Genomic DNA, 25093 nt, shown 5'->3' on the forward strand with positions numbered 1-25093 from the left:
GGCTAAGTCAGTGCTGGGGGGTAGTGGGCACCCCCACAGCGCTGTAGGAAGGAAGTCCAGCTCCCTAGACCCATACCCAGCTCTCCCGAGTCCTGACTCTGCAGTGCCCAGACTGAGGCCCGGTTTCAAAAATGGTTTCCCTGCCCATCCGCCCACGGTGGGGGGCCCTGGGGAGGGGTGGCCAGGAAAGGGGGCCAAAGGCGCTCCCAGCTGCAGCTGCACCTGCACCAGACCCTTCGGGCCAGCTCAGGGTGTCCGGCGCCCTCCCAGCCTGGGGTCAAGGCTCCAGCAGGGCAGGGCGAGCAGGGGGTTGGTGGGGACGGTGGCCAGTGCCAGTCCTGTCTCCTTGAGGGCTCTGGGCACTCACCCTCCAGCCTCCGGAGGAGAAGGAGCTGTCGGAGGGCACTGATGGGGACTTCTGGCCCCGGGGCCCAGTGAGGCAGGAGGGCGGTATTTTTATCTGGCTGCTGACTTCATCCTGCCTCTCAGGTCAGGCGGGATGGCCGGACGAGGCAGAGAGCGCGCCCTCCCCAGCCCGTGCTCGCCGTACTGCAGGGGGTCAGCGGGCCTTGGCCTCTACCTCGACGCCTCGGGCCCGAGCAGCTCCCTGGCCCTGTCTCAGCCTCTCCTGGGGATCCGCAGGGCCAGGTGGGAGGGGAGCCCCCTTCCCGCAGGACAGCACCCTGCCTTCCCTGTGGTGCTGGCCCAAGAGGCCACTCTGGGGGGCCACACGTGCCGCTGGAAGCCCCTGGAAGCCACTTGCTCGCCGCCGGCTTCGGCTCAGCGCTGGCGGTCGGCTCCCCGGACCTCAGATGTCAGGCATGGAAAGTGCATCTCAGGACACCTGCCATCGGTCATCTGGTAGCCCCCCTGCCGCCCCCCTGCCAGCTGCCTGCCGCACGGCCCTGGCATCGGGCCTGGCACCGCACGGACACACGGAGGCGGCCTCTGAGCTCCAAGGAGCAGTGTCCTTTCTGGAGCCCTGTGGGCGCCGGGTCGGACCGGCGAGCCCCACTGGGCCAGGAGGAGAGGGCCGTGACCAGGGACCTCTGGGAAGGGCCACCACACAACACAGACGTGACAGTGACCTAGTGACTGAGTGACCGAGGGCCCCTGGGCTCCAGGGACACGGCCACTGGAGCTGCAGGAGACTCAGACATGGGTGAAAAATAAGGAAAAAATGACCAAAGCAAAAGGGAGCGACCCCTTGAGGACCAGTCCTGTGCCCTGGTCCCTGGGCACAGTGCAGGTGGCAGGGACCGGGCTCCAGAAACCGTTACCTGGGTCCTGAGTTTGATCATGTCGGCCTCCATCTGCGAGTTGGACTCATTCAGCTCCTTGATCTCCTCGTCCAGCTGCTTGATCTCCTCATCGTTCTCGATGCCTGTTGCGGCCAATGGAACGGAGGGCCTTACCGCTGGGGCCCGGAGCTGGAGCCCCGAGAGCCCTTCTTTGTTCTTTGCGTGTTTGGGGTGGGGTTTACTGGGAAAACACCCTCGAATTTGAAAACAGTCACACCTGTGTGTCCCAATTAAGGTGTAAAACCACCCTGCTCTGAGAGATGGACCTCCTGAGGGTGGCCAACCGGGGCCTCGGGGCGGCCCTCTCCTAGGCCTGGGCGTGGGTACACCTGCCGCCGCCCGCGGCCACTTTGCTGGCTTAGCCTGCCCTCCCGTCCCGCCCTCTCTCTTGTCCCTCTCACACGCGTCCAGGCAGGGTCCCTGCCCTCGCCAAGCCTCGATTTGGGGTCAGAAAACCGTGAAGGGCATAACCCCAAACTCGATTCAGCCACGTGCTCAGGACCAGCCCCCTGACTGACAGGAAGGGGCGACGGGGCGGTGACGGACTTCGAGTCGGCGGCCACAAAGGGGCCTGCTGAATATTTGACCTTCGGTAATAGTCCCCTCATTGTGAGTGACTGAAGGCAAGCACGGGGAGCGTGGCTGGCGACGTGCACCCGTCCGGCACAGGGCGAAGGCAGGCTCGCCTGGTTGTGGGCTCTGCTGCTGGCGCTGGTGCCCGCCAGGGTCAGAAAGACCCAGGTCCTTGCTACGACCATTTGGGACACCTGGTCCCTCAGGACTGCGTGAACTGGGGAAAAAGCAGGACTCGGGTGACCGCGATGGCCCCGATGCCCAGGGCAGACTCCTGCTCCCGACGGCCATGTGGCACGCACGCACGCACAGCGGGGACCCTCCAGCACAGCAGTGGAAAACGGTGAGCCTGGCGCTGCCCTCGGCACCGCAGACGGAGGGTGCGGGCCACCTGGAGCGCAGGCCTGAGAAAGCCCGTGACCCCCGGCACAGGCTCCGGGTCGCCGCCCGCACAGCAGCCGCAGGGCAGACGGCGCGGCGTGTCCATCCTGAGCTCCCACACACCGGCCCTTCCTTCCCAGAAATCAGCCTTCGATGTTACGGCAGGTTTTTCGGATGAGCCGCTCTTAGTGCTTGTCAGGTCCTCCCTCCCTCGGCCGCTCCCCAGAGGGGCCGGGGTGACCATGAACAGGAAGCCCCGGGACCTGCTTCCGTGAGCCTCGGGAAGCCACTTCAGTCCCCATGACACGTCCTGCCAGCGGCTTAGAGGGCCCAGAGTATCAACCACAACTCCCTTTCCATCGAGCGCACCCCCAAAGCCATTTGGGGGAGAACTGACGCTGCCTCGGGGTGGGACGCTGTCTGGCGTCTTCCTCCTGCCTGAGCAGACTCTGATGGCAGCCTTCCGGAACCGGGACACAGCACGGGCTGAGGAAGCGTGGGAACACTCAGCGCGCAGGAGGTCCGCACGCGGGAGGTGCTGGGAGGGCAACGTCTGCCGAAGATGCCCAGGTGGCACTGCCAGGGCACAGCGGTCTCGGCGTGAAAAGCAACTCAATTATGACCCGGTTTGTCATTTAACGGGGCCTGGCCACAACATCCCTTCGAAGTACAAGCTGTCCAAACACGCTGAGAAGTGGTGGCTCGACATTGTGTTGGTGGGTTTTCCACGTGCTGGGGCCCTGCCACGCGGGGGGGGTGCTCCTCGCAAGAGCTCAGCAGGGGTGGGGCTGGGGGTCGCTCCTGATGGGAAGGGGACAGATGGAGGGGGCTGCCAGACACATTGGTTACACGTGGGAATGAGCAAGTGACCCTGCGCGAGGTTGGCACTGCAGTTTGAAGAAGAGACAGGGAGAGAGACTGTCCCTGCAGGGAGCCGAGCAACATGCTAACAGGTCTCTGGGTCTGAGGGGTGGGCACTGTCAGGCTCCTGTCCCCAGAGGACAGCGGTCCTGCCCAGGTCAGCCCCGGATGCTCACTGCACCCCACCCCTCGTGGCCAGAACACAGCTCTTTGCTGAAACAGGGCAACTGGCTGAGCAGAGCGTGGCTCTGGTCTTTTTTTTCAGGGTGTTATTTATTTTCAGAGAGGGGGGAGGGTGGGAGAAAAAGAGGAAGAGAAAAATCAATGTGAGAGAGAAACATGGATTGGCTGCCTCTCATATGCGCCCCAGCTGGGGACTGAACCCAAAACCCAGGCCTGTGCCCTGACCACGAATTGAACCGGTGACTTTCTGCTTTGCGGGAGGACACCCTCCCCACCAAACCACACGGTCAAGGCCATGGCTCCAGACTTGGCACCAAAGGGGCCTGGATGGGGGCGGACGGGACCAGCAGCCTGGCTGCAGCACGGACTTGGGCCTGGGGCCACCTGGCTCTGGCCTTCCGCCGCCCTTCCCCGGTTACCGGGGCTCCGGTGCCTGCCCCGTGGACGTGCGTGTGCCAGCTCTCACAGCAGGAAGAGACGGCAAACTGCGTTCCGACGCAGAGAAGTGGGCGGGCGGCCGCACCCGGAGGGGCGCAGCGCTGAGCAGGGCAGTGCCGGAGCCAGGCACCAGCGGAGGACCCCTGGGCCTTGGTCCGTGCACAGAGGAGGCCTGGCCCGGGCTGGCTTGCCCCTCTTCACCGCGGCAGGCTCGCTCTGGCTGAGAGTGGGCCGCGGGTGCACCAGAAAAGGCTGGGTTTCGGGGCCAGCACAGAGATGCCAGCCCAGGGCTTCCTGCCATCAGCCCCGCCCCGGCGAGCGGTGGCCCGTCCTGCCCTCCTCCTGTCTGTCTGTCTGTCTGTCTGTCCTCCATCCCACAGCCGCGTCCTTCACTGCCGAGTCAGACCCAACCAAACTCTGAGCAATCGGCCTGAGGCACAGTATTCTGGGAAGAATCTGTAAAGGGTGGTTTCCTTTACACAGCGAGCACCGCATCTCAGAAGGGCTTCCTCGGGCTGGCCACCAGGGCTGCAGGGCCGCAGGGTGGGGGTGCGGGTGGCCTCAGGTCTGGGCAGTGCTGCTCCACCACGGGCCCACCCCACACCGGCTGTGCCGACGGGAGCAGAGGCAGGGCACTGGGCCCGGGGCCGGGCCCTCCACACATATGGTGTCCCACAGGCTCTCTGGTGGCTGATAGGCCACATGTCCTGCCACACGGCCTTGTGCTGCCTGGTCCCGAGGGATGAGGGTGGGCAAGGTCTGTGTCTGGAGCCGTGCTGCATGTCCTCACGGGACCCCCTGGGGGCTGGGACGGAGCCCTTGCCCTCTCAGAGGCCCCGGGTGCCAAGCGCTGACCAACTCCCAGGACTCCTTGCTCACAGTGCGCTGTTCCCCCAAGTCCCGCCGACAGGCCCCGCCTGAGCGCGGCTCCCGCAGGCCCTCGGCCTGCTCACGTTTCATCCCCGCCCACAGGGCAGGCGCCAGGTGTGCGTTTGGAAATGCCCTGAGGAGTGTGCACTGTGGGTTCAGAAACAGAGGTCACGGCCCACAGCTGCCGGCAGCCTGGACAGAGGTCCCCTAGGCCGACTGTCCCCATCACAGCCTCGGGCACCTGGGAACCCTGACCGCTGTGCCTGGGGCTGTTTAAACAGAGACGTCACCACCAGAAGAGCTCAGGACGAGGGAAGGCAGCGCTGCACAGACCAGGAGCAGGACCCTCTTGTTCACAGAGGGGCTGCAGCCAGAGTCCCCTTGTCTCGGCTCAGCCAGGCACACGCCTTGGGGGATACATTTTTCTCTGCCCACTTTGCCCATGAGTGGCCCTGAACACGCCAGAGTGCTGGTTTGGGGTTTGCAAATACCTTCAAGCAAGTAGGTGCGTTCGCAGCTATGGGATCCACAGGGGTCCCCGAGGGCTGGCATGGCCCCACCCCTACACCCCGAGGCACGCCCAGGAGGGAAGGGACTCTGCAGACAACTCGGAGTCCCAGGCCCTTGGGAGCACAGTGTGATGGGCAGGGGGGCCGGTTCTGTCCTCTGAGGAGGCTACGGGGGTGGAGAACAGAAGCATAAAGGCAGGGACTCTGGGGAGTAACTGCTGGAACCCCTGGTGTGGGACCCCTGTGACCTGGCCTGTGACCCTGGTGTGAGTTGAGGGGCCTGGGGCAGACGTTCCCCTGGGTCGGCGCCAGGCTTCATGGGAAGCGACAGAACTGGTCCGGTCACCTCTGAGAGAAGCTGTCCTGGGGGACCGGGTGTGGGCTGTGTGGGGTGGGGAGCGGGGTCGGGGGTTACCATTGCTGGCTCGCTGCCGGATGGTCAGCATCTGCTCCCCGGACAGCTTCGCCTTCTTCATCGCCGAGGTGGCTCGTGGGCAGCCGGACAAGCTGGGGGACGAGATGTGAAATGCCATCAGTAGTGGGTCTTGGGAGAGGACTCAGTCATCAGCAAGGCCCGTGGACTCGGGCACAGGCGTGGACCCCAGTGTGAGGTACGGGGTGCAGGGTGGCTGGGGTGGTCCCACCAGCCCGGGCTGGAGACCCCTGGCTGCGTCTGCCCTCCTGACTGTGCAGCAGCCCCGACGTGCACCAGGGTGAATTTAAAGGGAACTTCATACACTCGAGAGTGAGGAACAGGTGGTGAGAACTCCACCTGGGCCAGTCCCTCTGTCTGGGCAGACCTGGCCCACAGGGGCCCGCTGCTCGCCCAGGAGGCTGCTGTGACGTCTCCCGTCCTCTCAGCTGAGAGCTTTACAAGTGAAGGGGTGCAGTCCCACCGTCTCCCTTGCTGGGCGGCCTGCCCAGGGCTGTGAACTGGCCAGCGGGCCTCCCGCCTCCCCCCTTGCTGGGCACACACTCCCTGTGCTCTGCACCCTGAGCACCTGCCAGCCCAGCCCGGCCTCCTCCCCCTCACCTTCGCCCCCGGGGCCAGCCAGCACAGCACCTTGGTGACCTGAGAACCTGTAGGGAATGTTGCACATGCACCCACATGGCCACCGTGAAGTTCACCCCGACCTTCAGGACTACACTCCGTGCACCCCTCCAATGCCAGTGGCCGCGCAGACCCCACAGTCGGCAGCAGCAAAGCCGGCGTCCGAGGAGTGAGGCCCCGCGCAGCACCGCCTCACTTCTGCTCACGTGCCCGCACGCGGAAGGCCCAGACGCCGGCTTGGACGTGACTCGGTGGGCTCGCCTCTGCTCTTCCCAGAACCTCTGCTAACGGCCTTTCTACGGTGACTCGGGTGGGGCAGCAGCGGGCCTTCCACCCAGAGGGGGTCACCGGCCCCAGGCCCAGCCCTTTCCCTACACGAGATGCACCAGGAAGCAGAGGCCTCTGGGGGCCACGGCCCCTGAGGGGCTCAGCACCTGTCCCCAAGGCCCGCCCACCGGGACCTACCTCACGGGAGTCTCCTGAGCTGACTTGTTCCTCAGGCCTGTCCCTTCACCTCTCACCATCACCACAGTGACCTGTCATCGTCCCCCTGGGGCTGCTCCACGTAGTGTCCGGAGGCCCTGCGGCCTGACAGGTGTGCAGGGCGCCCGTGCCCACGCCCCTCTCCTCCCCGAGTCTCCGCCACAAAGCAGGGCGCGCTGCCCCCGTCCGCTGGACCCCCGGCCTTGGCCCCTGCGTCTACAGCCCTGCCTCTCCGGCCATGGGCTCTCAAGCCGGCCTGCACCCTTCCTTATCACTGTCTCTGCTGGGCTGCCATCGCCAAAGCCTGTTCTCCGTCCCCGGGACCATGCGTGCAGACAGGCATGCGTGTTCCAGCAGCACACGCCAACCGAGAGTGGGAGCACACCACCCGCGTTCTCCTGCCCAGACCAGCACGGCCGGGGAGAGCGCGCCGACGCCGGTGAGCCGAAAGACAGAGCAGGCAGGAGGGACAGGGCTCCGGGGCCCGACCGGGAAGCTGGGCCACCCTCGGGATGCTGAGACCCACACAGAAGCCTGCCGCTTCTCCCGGGTTTCAGTCACAGAACTGCCCGCCGGGGTGACGAGTAGTGCTGGGTGTGCTGTCCAGCACAGGAGGCTTCAGCCAGAGCCGGGGACTAGGAGACAGAGGCAGACTCGGGCAGCCGTGCGTTTCGCTCAGACGCCTGCACGCAGCCCCAGTGCGCCCCTGTGACTGCACCGCTGCTCCGGGTGGGCTACAGGCCTGGCCAGACCGCCAGCAGTGGCTGGAGTCCTGTGGGCGGCACAGTGCCATCTGGTGGCCGCTCCAGGAGAATCCACACCGGGGTCTCCGCCCAGGGGCGGGGTTTCAGGGGGAGCCCCGCCCAGAACCGTCTCTGACTGACTGCTCTGGGCGTGGACTCAGAAAGCCCTGGGACCTCAGGTCCGGGTGTTCCGATCCAGGCTGTAAACAGTCACCCGCCCGCGCTGCTCCCTGTCCCCGGGCCCCGCGTCTGCATTGGCCACTGGTGCAGAACCAGGGAGGGATCTGGGTGAGGGCGAAGCCTCAGAAAGAGAGGGCATGTGGCACTTTTAACCAGGACACTGGCTGCCAGGGGACTTCCTTCAGAACATCGGAGCTAGTAAGCCACAGCGCCCAGGGTGTGCACGAGTGTCTCCTGGGAGGGAAGCGAGTATGCGAGAGGCATTCCGTCGGGCGTGCGGGCCAGCCTGTCTGGAGGCGGGGGGATGCCCCAGAGGCCCTGTGCAGGGCTCCACTGGCCAGGAAGTGCACGCCCAGCCGCCCCCGACCTCACCCCGCTGGGGACAAAAGGAGACCTGGGAGGGAAGCTCCAAGCATCAGACGTGGGAGAAGACAAGGGGGTCCAGTCCTGAGGGCCGGGAGCCCCCACTGGCCCCAGTCCGAGATTCCACGACAATGAACTTTCCAGCTACTGATGGCAGGCCCTGAGAGACAGGAGCTGATTTTTGTGGCAGTCACTGCTGTGGTTGACGGCACCCCCCAAAGGTCTGTTCACATCCTAACGTCCCGGACCTGTGCACGACTCCACCTCTGGGGACGGCCTTTGCTGATGCGATCAAGCAGGCCACGGTGAGGTGAGGCTAGGCCCTGCCGACGACCGTGTCCTCGTGAGAGGAGGGGGCACAGGGGAACACAGCCACGGGGCGATGGCGGCAGAGACCCGGGAGCCCTGCTGCCAGCAGAAGCCCAGTCTCAACCCCGGAACTTGGCCTCCGGAACCAGGAGAGCACGGCTTTCCGTCGTTTGTGTCGGACGGTCCAGGGACCGAACGCGGTGGTGTGTCTGGGCTGACCTTGGGCTCCCGGTCCAGATGCCTCCCTGCTTCCCACAGGGTTTCCACCCACTCGTGCTGTGCGAACTGCGCTCCTCCCAGGAGCTGCGTCGAGGGGCGGTGGCTGTGGAGGGGGCCGGTTCCACGGAGGAGCCCCCGGTGCAGGTGCCCGTGGGGGCTGAGCCTGTCTTCGCCCAGCTGGGCCCCGAGTGGCTCTGAACGGCCTCCTCAGGCCTTGTTCCCGGAGGAGGGCTCAGACGGAGGAGGCTGTGCAGCTGAGGACCGAGAGCCGAGGAGGAACTGGGGGCGTGCAGGGCTGTGGTCGGGCAGGGCCTCAGCCTGCGGCTCGGACCTGCGACCAGGCGTGGTATCCCCCAGGCGGACTTGAACTCGAGTTAATGGGATGGAGAACACTCACAGGTCAGACCCTCCGCCTCAGGGGACAGACAGAGGTGGCGAGGAGGGAGGCTCCAGACGCGGTGCGGCCTCAGCGGCAGGAGTGCGCCCAGCAGCCCGCGGCTCCTGGGGAGGGGGCACAGACTCGACCCAGCCCCTCCCCGGCCCTTGGGGACTTGCAGTAGGACACAGGTGCTGGATCTGAGTTCTTCCCTCCCGAGCACTCTGGGGCAGATCCTAAAACTTGTGGATAAATAGGAGCCGGTTCAGGGCTGCGGCCAGTCGTCAGTGGTCAGTGGTCAACCCCACAGGGCAGTGCCTAGGGATTTGCATGAGGCAGGCGGGGGCCCAGGCAGGGCCCCACAGGAAGCTTGCCTCCAAAGGGACCCTGAGGACTGTGGGCGGTGACGGTGGTGCGCTGTTGGCCTCGGGGGCTGCTTGTGGGTTCTAGTTAGGTCTGACTCTCCTCAAGGGTGGGTGCGGGAGGGGGCACGGCCTTGGGTGGCATGTCTCCCTGCACCAGGGGCACGACCGCTTCCTCAGCAAGCCCTCGAGGTGTCCCTGTCCTGGGGACGTCAGTCCGGAGTTGAGCACAGGCCTGTTCGGGCAGGGGCTGCCCCCGGCCTCCTCCAAACCGAAACAAGCAACAAGTATGAGGCCAGATAACAGCGCAGGGGGTGCAGAGAGCCCGCCTCCCTCTTCTGCAGTGAGATCCACGGGTGGCGAGTGGAACCGCGGCGGAGGCCGGAGGACATCCCACCGCAGCCGGGGGCCTGGCCCTGGCCCTGGCCCTGCGGGACGTGAAGGAAGTGGGGGTGCTCCCACGCGCCCCGGGCCCTCCGGTCCTTTCCTCCCTGGCTGAGGAATGAGAAAACCCTCGGATGCCGTGGGAGGCAGGTCCCTTCTCTCCTGTCGCCACCCAGTTCTGTGCTGCGAGCAAGGGATGGACTCTGTGCCAGAGCCCATTCGGGGTGTGTTTGTGGGGACGCTTGGCCCATCCCAGCGGACACGCCCACCGAGCGAGGACGCTGCGGTCCCTCCGAGTGCCACGGTGGCGGCTGGTTTCTACTGCCGCCCTCGGGGAGCGCTGAGCCTGGGGAACGCTCTGAAAAGGGCCGCTTGTTGGGGACGGGCTCTGGCAGGACGGAGCGCGAGTGCAGCAGCGTGCGCCCCGGCCCAGCAGGGTCCCTAGGGCCCCGAGGAGACTGTGGAAAGGTCGCTGTGGGGAAGCCCCTGTGGAAGGACGCAGGGCTTACGTCTAAGATTTTGTGTTTGTATCAGGGTTAGGGCACGTGAACTTAATTTCGAAGAACCTTCTGCGTTTTACTAGAGGCGGTGTGAGACCGAGGTGACAGGAAGCGGCCCCCCTGGCTGACTCTCCTCACGCCTGCCCTGCCCCGTCTCCCTCAACCAGCACTGGCTTCCGGAGTCGGGGTCACGACGGAGTCCGTCTCCCACCCTCACCTGCATTCGCACGAGCGGGTCAGCGGCCTCATCCAGAGTTCCTGCCACTCAGGAGTGCTGGTATTTAACCACAGGAATGGGGCTTGTTTTTACGGGTCAGATTAGCAAAGCACACACACTCTTGTTCGTGTGTCATGTGACCGGGTTTTAGAATTAAAAACATTACGGATGGTCAAATGTTTGAAGTAGGAACTTGGGAGAGCGTTTCGTCACCACCTGTGAAACGACACAGGCTGGCACTCTGCTTCCAGGGCTGCGTCCCGAAGGTGCGTTTGCAGGAGCACCTGCAGCGTCTGCGGTGGGCGGTGCATGGGGGTCCCGGGCCGCCCGCACCCGGGGGAGGCTGGGCCGTCTGCACATACTGAGCCCTGGTGGGGGTGCGGAGGAGGCAGCGGGAGGTCCCTGTGTCCCAGGACGAAGCCCACGTGGCCGCCCTGCCCTGAGCAGGTGTCTAAGCACTGCCATCCGTCTGCACGAGAGGAAAGAAGGGGTGCAGGCTGGGGTGGGGTGCCGTCAGCGTGCCATCTCTCAGGGGTGCTTGCCGAGAGGGGACCCCACTGCCTGCCTCCGACGTCAGCCGAGAGCGGGGGTCGGGGAGTGGACACCCCTCTTCTCTCTGGCCCTGTCCATCTGTCTGCATGTTCTACCTGCCTTCCTTTCTTCACTAAAAAGTCCTCCTGCACGAACGGTGAACTCGCTGTCCTGTCCCCGTGAGCACACCATCGTCACTGCTCGTGGTCTGCGTTCACTTCTGTCTGTCCTGTGTGACACGTGGGTGTGTCACAGACGGAGCCACAGGTGCCGTGTGCAGGGAGCGGCGACACAGGGCACAGGATAAGGACAGCCTGACCCCACCCCCCAGCGCATGCTGTCCAGTGTCAGCACGATGTCCCTGCTTCCCCCTCACGACCTCCCCAGCCCAGTGTCCATGACGCCCGGACTCCCACCCGACGGGCCGCCGTCTGATTTGCCCCCTTCGGCGGTCCCGACCCTCCTGCCGTGAGCCCGCCGGGCCCCTCTGTCTAGACAGTGGCACTCAGGGGCTTTTCCTCACATGCAGCAGAGTCCAGCTGTCTCTCCTGGGGCTTTGCTGCTGCATCTCTGGCCCAGGCCTGGCCGGTGCCTCCGCTGGGCCCTGGGGGCCGGCACCACGCACTCGGGCTCGCTCTTCAGCCTGAGTGCGTGGCCAAGGCCACGGACGCCCGCGTGGGCGTGAGCCTACAGCCTGCCCCTCGCGGGGGACCCTCCGCAGACGCCTGAAAGCTGCGGGCCCGGCGCGCGGCACCTCCCAAAACCCGCTCGGCTTTCTTCCTCTTCCCCACGTCGGGGGCATCCGCTCGGCGCCAGGGCCTCCGGGCCTTTCCCTCTCAGCTCGGCGGCGACCACGGGGCTGCCAGTGCCCGCCTCGCCTGCCGGCCGGGGCACTCACCTGCGGTGTGTGAGGAAGCTGCCGCTGACGTGTCCCGAGCCGTCACATCCGGGCGTGGGGCAGGACATGCCCTCCGTCTTGACCGACTTCCAGGAGAACTGGGAGCCATTGAGGTACCCGTCCTTTTGCCGCTTGGCCGCCAAGGGGCAGCCCGAGGCGCTGCGGTGGGAGGCGTACTTCCCGGTGATGTGGCCCTGGCCGTCGCAGCCGGGGACGGGGCACCTGAGGGCGGACACAGGAGACACACCTCGCTGTCTGGCCACCTCACGCCTGGCAGCCTCTGCAGCAACATCAAAATCACCGAACACGCAGAAAAAGTCACACTGCGCTTGGGCAGAGAAAAAAAACCCACGTGAACTGGGAGACGCCACCTGGTGGGGTGACGCTGCATTTCCCCTCACGGAACCCCCCGGCCGGCCAGCTGTGGCTAAACGGCCCCACGGGGGCCTGGGACGGAGTCACAGCGTCTACGGTGAAACTATCCAAGGTCAGTGGGAGACGGCTGGGCTGTTTGGGAAAAGGCTGCTTCTCGGGAGCTAGGAAACACTTGTTTGTTTGGCCACGTTCTCTGGAAGCCAGGAAGCGCCCTTCCAGACGGACAAGACGCCCCCCAGGTTCCAGACGGCGTCAGCGCGAAGCACGGCCTGGGCACGTTTCTGGAGTAAAGGAACCGCCCCTGGCTGGCGCTGCCGCCCAGCGACACTCGCCCTGCCTCTGAAACCCCCCCAGGCTGCTGGGAAGGGCTGGGCACACAGGGTTCACTCAAGGACGGCAACATGCTATAGAATTTGTGTTACCTATTTCTCTTGATACATTTTAACTTATTTTAATAATTTTTATGGCAACTAATCTTTATTTTGTTTTAGTAAAATTTTCTCTGAAGGCACTGAGTGAGGCTGAATCCCAGGGGACATCACTGGGTTCACCTCGGGGTTTCTGACACCCTGGTCCCGGGGTGTCCGTCCGGGCAGCAGCCTGCGTGAGTGGGCGCAGACCCCCCGGCCCCGTGCGGGGAGGCCGGGCCCCGCCTCAGAGTGAGGGCAGCTCAGTGGTTTCCAGGGGCCGGGAACCGTTCCGCACTCCCTGGGGTTTCAAGCATCTGCCCTTCCGTGTAAACGAGCGGCCCTTTCCACCGAGGGGCAGCGGGAAGTCGGTGTTTGACTCACTGGGAACATCGGACTGATGGGTGTCGCTTATGAAGTCACCTGTTACCTAGATGATTCGATTTGATCTGGGTTTCAATGACCGGACCTTGCAGCCGACTGACATCTCAAAGGGTGGCCCCCCACTGAGCCCGCCAGGCCCCACCCTGCCAGCGCCCACCTGATCGGTTCCTGGTCCTCCTTGTCTTCCTTGCTCTGCGCTATCCTGATGCCGCTTTTCTTCGCTCTCGGGCAACCTGAAAGGCTAAAGAAGAAGCGTGATTTCAGAAAGCCCCGGGGTGTCCGTCCTGCAGGGCTGGCAGCGCCTTGGTGGGTGTCTCTCCAGAAAGTGTGAGCTCTCGGGCCGGGAAACAAGACTGCGGGAGGGCCCCCCGGTGCGGCCCCTGCCTGTGCTCTCAAGGCACCTCCGTCTGCAGGTGCGGCCCAGCGTTCCCGAGGGCCTGAGCTTCCCACAGACCCTCTGCCCCGGGCCCGGTCCTCCTGGCAGGCCGCTGGCTCTCCAAACCACTTCTTCACACTCGGTGGTAACTAGAGGACGCTCCTCCCACCAGCTGAGCACTGGAACCCACGAGAAACAACTGTGCCCAACCAGCCCTGGGGACGTGGGGAGTACATGCCACTGCCCCGACAGCCCCAGCTCTGAGCCCCCTGCAGAAGCCGAAGCTGGAGAGCCCAGGCCGTGCCTCACAGGCTGGCAGACTGTAGGGAGCCCAGAAGGTGTGCAGCAAACAGGTGCTCGTCCGCTCAAGGGGACCCACATCCCGCCCACATTCCAGGGCGAGGACGCCAGCGCAGTCAGCGTGATGTGAACCTGCAACATGAGCCAGAACGTGAGCGGGTCTCCCAGGTGCCGGCAGAGACATGCTCAGCGGTCTTAGTGTCTTGCTGCCAACTTTGGTCTGGATTTGTGGTTCCTTCTTCAGGGGCCAAACTTAAACCCGACAGGTTGCTTCTGGTTGGAGCGAGGTAGCCATTCACACTGCAGAAGCTCGGCACCCAGCTGCAGGGAGAGGTGTGCTGGGGGGCGGGGGTGGCCCCCCGTCTCTGGGGGCTGAGCATCGCTCGCGCGGGGCTCCTGGGAAGAGCTGGTCTCTTGGTGTTGGGCTGCCTCTCCTTCTTCACCAGGCGAGTGGGGAGGTGAGGAAGCGCAGACCTGGGGCCAGGGAAGATGCGAGAAGCCTGGAGACCAGGCAGGCCCTCGAGGGGCTGAGGAGAGGGGCCTTTTGTGTTGCCTGGAGACAAGGTGGCGGGGCCACGCCCCATGAGGTCGCCCCACCAGGTTGGGGTTGGGGGCAGCAAAGCACAGACAATGGGTTTTTTTTAGTAGAGCATCAGAGCCAGTCATTATGCACGGACTGAAAGGAACTCGGGACAGTTTTGGAGACGGCGCAGAAAAACCACACCACTGTTGGTGCCAAAATGAAAAGCCAGCGTGGATCCGACCAGTCGTGATGAGACAGGCACCGACCTCGGGCCATTCCCATGGGAGTCCATCGCAGAGGTCCCAGCTCCACAACACAACCTCTCATGGCCTCGGCTTCCACCGGCACACAGTGACGAAGTCACCAGATGCTCCTCGTGGCTCTGAAAGCCACAGGGGAAGCATGCAGTCTCGAGTTCGGGCTTGTGCCCAGGAGGGGACAGCCAGGCTGCCCGGGCCTCAGGGAACGCAGCCTTCTCCAGAGTTCGTGTCTGGGGGACGACCCCACGCTCCTGGGAAATGGGCAACGGAGACCAACAGAAAAAGAAGCATTTATACTTGAACTTGTGGCCACTGCGCTCCACAGGCCTCGGAAGGTGCCAGCGTCTGTGCTGGGCTGGAGCTCAGTTAAACAGGGTCTCCCAGCTGGGGCAGCACCTTTGCCCGACACCAAGTTCGCTGCCACCCCCATTGCTGCGGGGGAATGGTCACCAGGACACCTGCCACTGCTGCACATTCAGCCTGTTGCTTGCTCCACGCCTGGGGGCTGCTGCACCCACTTCCTCCGTGGGCCGAAAACCAAACCCAGTCTGCTTGCCCGCTCTCTAGTTAATCGTGGTAGGGGCACACGCTCATGCTATATCCACACTCCCCACCTAAGACTTAAGTTCAATGAAAAATGTTTAAACTGCGCTGTACCCCACGCTCAGTAAAAACAGTCCACAGACACCGATGTCTGGACAGGCGGTAACTGAGGTGCTCGCTGTCAGCTGTGCAGACATCACCGCCTGCTGCAGGTGCCGGCCACGCGAGGACCAGGTGCCACTCAGACCAGCTGACATGGAGACTGGCGTGGGCGGCACGTGGCCTTTTACCTCTGGCCGGAGATCCAGGGCTGGTCGTACTGGATTCGCTCTAAACCAGTGACCTCACCCCGGACACCTCCTGGAGGTAACTCTTGTTCTACGTTCAGAACGCAGTGGGTGCTCTAGATGCTGGTGACACCAGCCTATCGTCATGAGGCTTGTCCTGACCTGCGGGCGGTGGTGGCGGCTCCGGCCCTGGGAATACTGGGTGATGTCACAAGTGGCCCCCACAGCAAAGACTTGTCCAACCCAGGACGTCGGCAGCGCCGGGCAGGCCAGCCGGTCTGGAGGAGAGAGGTCAGCCTCAGGTGAGCACGGAGGTCGCCGGCGTTGCAGAGCCCAGCCCCTCTGGCTCCACACTCGGCACCTGCCCTAGGCCTGAGCGGCGCCAACAGTGCCCCCGATGGCTGGGAAGTGGCCCCGGAGGCATGGGACTCGCAGTGAGGTCCTGAAGAGGATCGGACCGGGCCAGCCAGCGGCTGACCCCTCTGCTCTGACCCCTGGCCTGGGGTGCGGCCTCCGACCTGCTGCCTGCTCCCCTGGGCGTGCGAGCATGACCTTGCTGTGGCAGCGGTGGCCGGCAGCCAGCCACGGCCCTCACACTCCTCGCTCTCCCTGGTTCTGCGGGGGGTGCATGTGAAGCAGGAGAGCGTGTCCTCGGTCAGAACACCCACATCATCATCGGGGACGTCATGGCCAGTGGCAGCAAACGGCTGTGTGACCGCTCAGCCCACTCAGCATCAGAGCAGCCGGCTTTGCATCCCCGCAGGGGTCCTAGTCCAGACACAGCGTGTGCTCACCTCGCCGCACGAGCGGGGAGTCCCTGCACTGACCACGGGGTCTGGACCCACCCGGTGTGGCCGTGGCACCAAAAGGTTCTTCCCTCTCACTTCAGCCCGGGGCCGGGCGCGACACGGGGATTCGTATACGTGGACTGAGTGCCGGCTCGTTTGGCATGTTTGCCACCACAGGACATGTCTGTTGTGCTGTGTGCAGACGCTGCTGTCTCCCGGAGGGCGGCATGGGGAGGTGCTGGGAAGCGCTAAGGCCCGGCGTGTCCATGTGCGCAGCTCTGCGGGCCACTGTGGGCCCCTGCGGGCTGTGACTGTGCCGCTGGTGGCTCAGCCCGGAGTGTTCCAGGTGTCAGAGAGGGTGGCCTTCTAATGACGGTGGTGCTCAGGGGTCTTACGCTTTCCCTGCACCTTCTCTTCCCACGTAGGACAACGACTGTGCCGCTGGCCGACTTCAGACCTGCTTGTAGCGGTGGAGCCGCTGCGGAGCACGAGCTGGGCCAGAGGGCTAGCGTCTGGCACCAGGAGACCCAGTGGGCCACACACCGCTCCGGGGGAAGCGGTGGGGGCTGTGAGCAGCACTCGGGCAGGGGCGCTAAGAAAGGGCGGTTCGGCAGCAGCCCAGCCCCCACGTACCTTCGATGGGACGCGTAGTTGCCAGTGATGTGTCCAGAGCCATCGCAGCCAGGGGTGGGGCACCTGCAAGGAAAGACACAGAGTGGGCGCTTTACTCGGCAGAAATGGAAACCTCTGAGCAATTCTCTCTCATTTCTCCGAAGGGTGAACTCCTGTTAACACTCGAGCTCCCCGAGTGGGGAGAAGCACAGTGGAGGCTCCATGGCCGGCGTGGATGTGGCTCCTGCCACTGCCACGGAGGCCACCCGTGCTGCTTCCCGTGCCATGCTGGGAGCCCAGTCACATGCAGTCCCCGAGGGGCCGGTGACACAGCCCAGGCACAGGAGGCCAGGGTTTCCCATGGGCGAGTGCGCATGGCACTGTCCCGCTCTGCACACCCCCGCCCGTGGGCCTGAGCTGGGGGGACCGGGCCCGACCATCAGCTGGGCCCGACTGACTGTAAATCCCATTACTTTCGACGGACTCAGCAGAGCACACACCTGTCCCCATCGACCAGGCCCAGGCAGCCCAGATGGGTGGGTCTGCTCCGCCCTCCCGGCCGCGCCCGCCTGCAGGCCTCTCGGCTCCACCCCACGTTGCCCTGTCGGGGTTGGCGGGGTGGAGAAGAGTGCCGTGGCCCTTCCCTCCGTCTCACTGCTCCACTCGGCCCTCTCCAAATAACCAGGCAGCACTGCACAGCCGTATTCAGTGTTTTGGTGGCTTTTGTGCCCACCAGAAATGAAACATTAGGGATGAAAAACATAAATTTTAAAGATCTACAGAGGCATACTGCTTCTGAGCTTCCACGCTGCTTCTCACTCAGAGTGCCTCCCTGGGTCCCGGTGCTGGGCCAGCCAGTGGCGTCCCCGGAACCCGAGGCGAGCGTGGGGAGGGGCGTGGGGTTGTGAGACTGGATGGTGTTCAACTGTGTGATGCCGTATTCTGACGCTTGGACACATTGGCAATTTTTGCTTCTTAGAAAGTGTCAAATTCTCCATGAGCCCAAGCAAGGGGACACAATGCTAGGTCTCAGGGCACAAGACTGACAGTTGCCACATCCCATTACAGGTTAGAGCTTAACCCCAGTTTGTGCTGTGGGGGGATTAAAAGTAACTGAGTAAAGTGGGAAAGGAGAAGTCGCAGGTGTGTGTGTGTGGAATCGGGGTGCGAGACAGAACAGCTCAAGGCTTAGACAGGATCCATGTGTCACAGCCACCGCCAGGAATCCGGCTGTTGGCCTGACTTTTGTGGAAGCAGTTTGTTCGATCACAAGGCTACTCTGTTTATTGCTAAGTAATTGTTTTCTAACTAGTGACTTCAAAAGCTGACTTCTCCAATGGTGCCTGGTGGATACACAAACCTTGAGCCTTACGCCACGAGGCTCTGGGACAAGCTAAAGTTCATGCAAGTTTCTGTCTTGAAAGTGCAGCAAGAAACAGGTGTTTCCCGCAGGTCAGTGACACACACTTGGCCTTGCTTTTTGTTAAAAAAAAATCCTTAAACTCTTCCTAATTTAAGCACTTGGTGCAAACTTAATTAAGATTTATTCATTCTAACATGAGCATAAATTTTTTCATATGCCTTTTTTGATGGGGGCAGGAGGTTGACATATTCTGTTCAACTTCACAGTGATGCATTGCAACCAAAGCCCTACAAATAAAAGTCAGATTTTAGTAGCTGTAAAACGAGAGGGAGATTTTTCAGAGGAGTTTTGTGTGAGTAAGCCGTTGACGAGTGTGTCCCGTGATTTAAAAAAGTCAACTAAAAAGTCCTTTATCACCGTGAGGATGAAATACCGATTTGGCTCCTGCTCAGAGAGCTCACTGTGTTGGGGTGAAAAGACACCCCACAAAAGGCCTCGCTTCCGGAAGAGGTTCCTTCTCACTCTCAGGGTTTCAGGTCGGGCAGACGGGGCCCGAACCAGGGCGCCCCTCACTGGCGACCTGACTCCCCTCCTCTCCTGGCAGGACCCCAGTCTGATCTGTGCTGGAGGGGGGCTTCTTCCTCTCTCCTCCCGCACTGGCCCCTGAGTCCCCCGGGCACCATGTGTCCACCCTTCTTCGTAGGCCACCCAGAAGGCAGCCCAGGATGGTTTCCCAACTCCTCCACCTGCTCTGTTGTGTGTCAATCAATGTTCAAGACATGAAGGCTTTTAAAACTCTTAGATGTTCATGCTGATTCCCTAGCTAACAAACCTCAACATTCAAAAATACAGTCTCTCACGGGGTAAGGGAGGAGGAAGTGACTGTTTTGCTAACAGAGGGGGCACTGCCTCTTGCTGGCAGCAGCGCCAGGCCCTGGTGACGGTGGTGCACCATCAAGGAACAGAAACTCAATTTGCACCCACCCCACTGAGAGTGCATCTCTTCCACAAAGGGAGGCCTGTGTGGGCCGACTGGACCCCCCCGAGGCCCACAGCGTGGGTTGGAAGTGGCAGAAGAGATGGCTGGGTTTCCATGGAAACCCCCCAAACAGGCACCAGCTCTTTGAGCTGCAGCACCGGGCACCACGGAAGACCAGCACGGTGCCCCCCTTGCTGCCGGGTGTTGTCACAGACAGCGGCACCAAGTGCCTCTGGTAAGGGGCGTGAGAGCCGGCTACAAGCCACGTTTGACTCAGGCAGCTGGACCCTCCCGCGGCACAGCACTACTGGGGAAGCCGCCATGAGGAAACTCAGCCCTGTCCTGCCGCCTCACGGACAAACTCAAGACAAAAACACGGTGACCCCTCGTCTTATGCGTCTTCTTGCATTTGCCCTGGACTGAAGAAGTCCAGAAAGAAAGGAATTTGGGCACTCTGTGTTATTTGTCTGGCTGGAAAAACTGGTCTTGTAGAGACATTTAAGATGGTGAGGAAAAATCGCAATAAAAGGTTTTAAATGTGCTTAGATTTTAAAGTACCCAGGTCAGATCTAAGGAAAAGAGAATTCAGGACCACCCACAAGCTGGGATCTCGGAAGCCGTGAGCCAGCCCGTTGGGCGGAGCCCGGGGGTCCGTCCGCTGTGGCGGCTCTCGGACCGCGCGGCCCGAGCCCCAACTTCCCAGAATGCTTTCCTGCTCCGGGCCTCCTCTCTCTGACTTGGGCCCGTGCAGGCGCCAAGGCTGGTCACTCCTGCACAGAGGCCGTGAGATACGCCCCCTGCCACCAGGAAAGGACTTCTGCCCACACGTCCAGCTCCGGAACCATGAAAGCCCTACAGCGCTGCACTGGTTACGTCATAGAAGTGGGACGACAGGCGACTTGCTTCTCAGGTTTGCCTCTGCTGTGTCCTTCAGCCAGACCCATGACCGACGCCCACGGCTGCAAACCACAGCCCGAGACCAAGAGGCAGCCATGCAGGAGCTCAGTCTGCCCACTGGAGTTCCGTCATTGCTCGCTTATTCACAAGACCACCCTACAGGGTCTTCTTCCTCTTGACTCAGCCCGGTGTGCTTAAAAAGTAACTATGAGCACTTAAGAAACAGGCGTATGAAATAATACATTTAGAACACGACATCAAGTTCAAAGTCTCCGAACAGAAGTCTGAAAGCACCGCCGTCACATCCAGCCTGCACCTGGGCCTGTCTGCACAGCCGGCCCAGCCTGTGCAGCGAACTCGCGGACGGGCCAGGGACACAGCAGCCACAGTGCGGGTGGACGGGTGCTCGCTGACCGCTCGAGCTGACGGCAGGGGGGTCAGACTGGCATGTGCCGAGTCTCCGCGGGCGCCGCTGCAGTCTTTCCGTACCTTTCACGGCAGCTCTCCCAGGGGAACGTGCCCGAGACGTGGAAAAGTACATTTCCTCACTGCCCTCAATTTCCAAGGAAATCATGAAAATATAAAATTAGGCCTTGTCTATAGCAGCAAAACCTGTTTGTGAAGGGATCCACGCTACATATAGATAATTCTTTGTTTCATTTATACAAAAAGTCCAGCCCAAAAGCGGTTTTTTGCCTGAGGAGATGTAAGTCCAGAATATACTTCTTTACTTTGATTTTTTTGGTCACATAACTAAGACAAAATAAGCGTAGAGAAGTGAAAACTAAAGTGCAGTGTCCAGCAGAGGTAACGCCGGCCTGAGTGTGGCTGGCGGGTGATCACAGGGGTGCGACAGTGCCCAGTTTCAGTTTGAGCGTCTCCCCTCAAATGTCACACGGCTTCAGTGGGACAGGGCTGTGTCACAGAGTCACATGCTCAGGGTTTTGTAGCAAAAAAGTGTAATCAAAAAGGGGCGTTATTTGGGCTGGACCCTGTATTTTAAAATGGAAAAATCACATATACTGGTTTTTAAGCTGCAATTCTCTCTGCAAACAGAAAGCAATCAGCCCACCGAAAAGCCAGAAGCATCACCTCTGCCTGGTTTCCTGACTGTATCACCTGAAACTCAAGGGAGGCGAGACCTCGTGCATCCCAGTGCCGTCTGTGAGACATCCAGCAGTCTCTAGTTTCCTTGAGGTTCACTACTTGGTTCATGTGTTCCAAGCCTCTCCTGCACCCCTTCCTCCTCTGAGAACTGGGTGAGGGGCCCTGGCTCCCGGGGTCTGTGACATTGCGGGAACCTGGATTCAGCACAGATGCCACCTGCCGACACTGGCCGGCCTGGGGTGGAAGACGGGCTTTCTGGTTATGTAGCATGCAGACAACACCCACCTTTCACTTTGGTTCTAAGTACCTTCTTTTAAAAACACGCTAAAAACCACGCATAGAGATGGAAAAGCATTCTAAAAGTACCCTCATCATTTAAAACAAGTTTTGTCTTGGAGATTCAGGTGACACGTGGGATGGGTTGGGTCTCAGGTTACTAAGGCCAGAGCTGGGGCAATGCGGTCAGGGCCGTGGGGAGGGGGGGTGCGTCCCGTGGGGGCGGGGCTCCTCAGTCAGGTACACTGTGGCCAGGGGGACCAGGGCACACAGGCACTCTGCTGTCCCCTGGTGGGTAGGCCTGCATCACCCTGCTGTGGATGAGCAGGGTGTCACCAGCAGGCTTGAATTTTGACCTAGAGGCTCACGTCATTGTTGGGTGACTCCTAACCCATGTGTCGGGGACCCCTTCTGCCCTTCCCCCGACCCGGGGCCCATGGTGCCCTGTGGGGAGGACGCTGCCTCAGCCTGGGTCCGGCCAGGTGACCAGGGCTCCAGGACACGGCCCCCAAGGGAGCTGAGCTGGGGCCGTTCTGCTCCGAGAGAGCCCCAGCGTGGGGCCTCGGGCGGCCGGCATGGCTGTCGGGGCCCCACGTCCGTGCTGCATGCAAATGTCGTGACCTCGATCGTGCAGGCGGCCAGTCTTGGCCTCTAAGTCCCCTGGGGGGGGTCGGGGTCAGGGGGGCCATGCTGCCTCGCAGGGGGTGGGGGCGGGGGGGCCTGCCTCGCCCGGTCGCCACACTGACCGTGCCCCTGAGGGCCCCTGAGCGGCGTCCCGGGTGCGGCCACACGTACCTAGCGCATGCCGGCGTCCCTCATTAGCGGGGCGCGTCCTTGGGAAACTGCTGCCGGAGCACATGCACGTCCAGCAGCAGGGGCGGCTAAACAAGAGGCTGGGAGCGTGGTCACAATTGGAAGTGGACGCGAGGACCCATGCAAAAAAAAACACGAAAGGTGACTGGTGCGGCAGAGGCAGGCAACAGCAACCACCCCCACCACCGGCCGACGCGGCGGCCGCCTCCCCAGGACGCGCACAGTGGGCGGGGCCGGGCTGGCATGCAAGGCCCCACCGGGTGCTGGGGTGCTGGGCCTGGGGGACGTACTCACCTGGAGCTGATTAGGCTGAGTTCTAGGGCGGCTAGTGTCAGTACTACGTGGTGAGAAAGAGGCTCTCACAGGCTCCTGGGCCTGCGTTGCTGGGGGGTGGGTGTCCTCTGGCCCCGGGGCAGGGCTGAGGGGCTGAGGGGCATCGGGGGCATCAGTCCCCCGTGCTCCCTGCCCCCAGTGGAAAAGCACCTGTGACCTTGCCCACTAGGTCCAGACAGCAGGGCGTCCAACATGCAATGGCGAGTCCTTCCCTGCGGAAGTTTGCTACCGGGGGCAGGGTTGGTGGGCGGCGGCTCTGTGGAGGGGCTGGCCCCGCCCTGCCGATCTCTGCAATGCCAGAAGCCAACTGGACTGCACTTGGGACAGAGCCAGTGGCTGCCCCAGCCCCCGACCCCTCCATGGCCCCTCCCGCTCACGGAAGGGCTGCAGGGCAGTGGGAGGGGGCGGAGGGCATGCAGCACCACCCAGTGCCACAAGGCTGTAAAAGCTGGGGCTCCATGACGTCCACCCCGCTCCTCTGTCCTGGGGCAGCAACAGAGGCGGGTCCCCCAGGCGGAGGGAAGGGGGCGCCGGGGCCTCCGTGTAGCTGAGGTCCTGTTCTTGTTCTTTAACGTTTTTGTTGTCTCTCTCTCTCTGTTTGTGGACCTTTCGTTTTCTGAAGCTCTCGTCTGCCTCATAAGAAAGGGCTTTGTATGCTAATCAGGAAAGACGACAGGCCTCTACGCTTCCTCTGCAACCCTCGGGATCCTGGAATTTCCTCTGCTTTCCCACACTTCGGGCCACTCTGTGTCTTCCCTTTTCCTGTCCCCCCTAAATCCGCCTCCTACCCTACCCTGTCGTTTGTAACCACCTGGTTTTAAAACACTCCTTTTCCGGTTTATTTTCTGCTCTGTCCATCCGTCATTGCAGCGTTACTCCCGGTGGCCGAGACAGGGAGACAACCTACATGCCCTTCGACGGAGGGCGTGACGCGCACACAGGACGGAGCCCCCCTTGGCCCTCGGGAAGGGCGAGAGGCTGCCCTCGGCGACCACACGGCTGGGTCTTCAGAGTATCGGGCCGAGCGGCAGGAAAGGCCAAGCCCCACGAGATCTCACGCACGTGTGGGACAGAGGCCGGAAGCAACAACTGCACAGATAAGCAGACACACACAACCAGACTTAGACCACACGACGGTGGTCGCCAGAGGAAGGGGCTGGGGGCTGGCAAGGGCCAAACACAGGGACAGAAGGAGCTCTGCCTGTGGGGGGCACACAGTGCGACACACAGATGAGGTGTCCCCTTGAAACCTCCGTAGTTCATTCACAAATGTCACCCCAGTAGATTCAGTACACTTTTTAAAGTGAAAGTCTAAAAAAACGGAGTGGTCGTACGCTCTCCCTTCCCCCTACGGAGAGGACTGAATCAGCAGGGCTCCCAGAAGCAGGGAGTGAGGGCCGAGGCGGGAGCAGCTGCTGCAGGGCCGGAGCCGCGCCCCCAGGTGCCGCTGCCCCCGCTGTGATGCCCACTCGACTGCACGGCCTGTGGGGGAGCAAGGAGGTGGGAGGGACTTGCGGTCCCCTCTGTGCCGCCTCCCTGTCCTCTGCACCGGGCTTTGTGACTATCGCCCCAGCCACATCTCTGATGTGGGCACAGAGATGCTGTCAGCTGGAGAGGCGACAGGCGTAGCAGTGGCGTGGACAGTGGGGGTGCCAGGGTGCTCACAGGGACACCGCAGCAGGAGTGGACTGAAAACTGGGAAGGGACGTGCTTGTGGGACAGAGCAGCAGGGCTGTCCAGGGGGGCGGTGTGGGGTCCCTGGGGTGGGGGACAGGAGAAGAGCCTAGGACACACCGACTAGGTTGTGCAGCACAGGGGTGCCCTGGCTTGGTCAGGTATAAAGACCACCTAAGATGGGGGGAGAAGGGACGGTCAGGACAATGGGGCCCTGGGAAGGGCGGGCGATGACAGCAAGGCTCAGACCCTCCGGCAGCCGCAAAGGCAGTCCAAAGGCTGAAGAGCGAGCGGGGCCTCTGCGGCAGGCAGAGGGCAAGAGCTGGGAAGGGATGTGTCCTCGTGCCCACAGGCAAGTCCCCAGATGGAGAGACTGGTGGCTGCAGCATAGACTGCTCTTGCCCACACCTGGGCAGACTGGTCAGTGCCGGGTGGCAGTGACAGGAAGACACACTCTGCAGTGTCCCAGGAAGCCGCACACAGCCCACCCCTGGATCGAGGTCACCCCAGTGTGTGAGATGCTCAGCTCTCAGAGGAGGCTGGGTGTGAATGTGTCTGCTCATCACCAAGCACAGGCAGGTGTCCTCATCCTCAAGGGTCTTGCCATCCAAAGGAAGACCAGTGGGAATGTGAGGTGCGTGGATGACTGGCAGCAAAAGAAGGACCCTGACAACCAGGGGCCGAGGGGCCTGGGGACCCCTTGCCCGGTTGGACCAAGAGCGGAGCTGAGGCTGTCCCCAGGCTGTGGCTGTGTGGCTGGACGCAGACCTGCTTGTCGGTGTCACACGAGCTGCGGTCACTTTGGACACCCGGCCTTATCCCGTGCGCTGTTCTCCATTCGCATGTGCGCAGAGAACGGCCCCCGTGAGGACACGGCTCCTGCGTGTGTGGACAGCGGCAGTGGCAGCCACGCCCACCTTCAGTGCAGAGAGTGGCGGGTCTGTTAATAAAATCGTTTTAAAGTGTGGCTGTTCCAGACTGTGTTTTAATGGAAACCTTGCTAGCTGAATACCTGCATGTGTTTCTTAGGAAAAGACTCCCATTTAAAATTATTTGTGTGTAAA

General features: G+C 62.4%; 1 protein-coding gene across 1 annotated transcript in view; it reads right to left on the reverse strand.

Moving 5' to 3' along the window:
* MYT1L (myelin transcription factor 1 like) overlaps window positions 1–25093 on the reverse strand; it is a 106126-nt gene that overhangs the window by 1271 nt on the left and 79762 nt on the right. The window contains exons 15-19 of the mRNA XM_053666884.1: window positions 16609–16671; window positions 13056–13139; window positions 11733–11954; window positions 5532–5623; window positions 1281–1384 (exon numbers count right to left, since the gene is read on the reverse strand). Of these exons, the coding sequence (XP_053522859.1) occupies window positions 1281–1384; window positions 5532–5623; window positions 11733–11954; window positions 13056–13139; window positions 16609–16671 (565 nt within the window). The remainder of the gene's footprint in view (window positions 1–1280; window positions 1385–5531; window positions 5624–11732; window positions 11955–13055; window positions 13140–16608; window positions 16672–25093) is intronic.

Source organism: Artibeus jamaicensis, unplaced genomic scaffold (assembly GCF_021234435.1).
Source record: "Artibeus jamaicensis isolate MK-2021 breed Jamaican fruit bat unplaced genomic scaffold, CSHL_Jam_final contig_465, whole genome shotgun sequence".
Classification (NCBI taxonomy): Eukaryota; Metazoa; Chordata; class Mammalia; order Chiroptera; family Phyllostomidae; genus Artibeus; species Artibeus jamaicensis.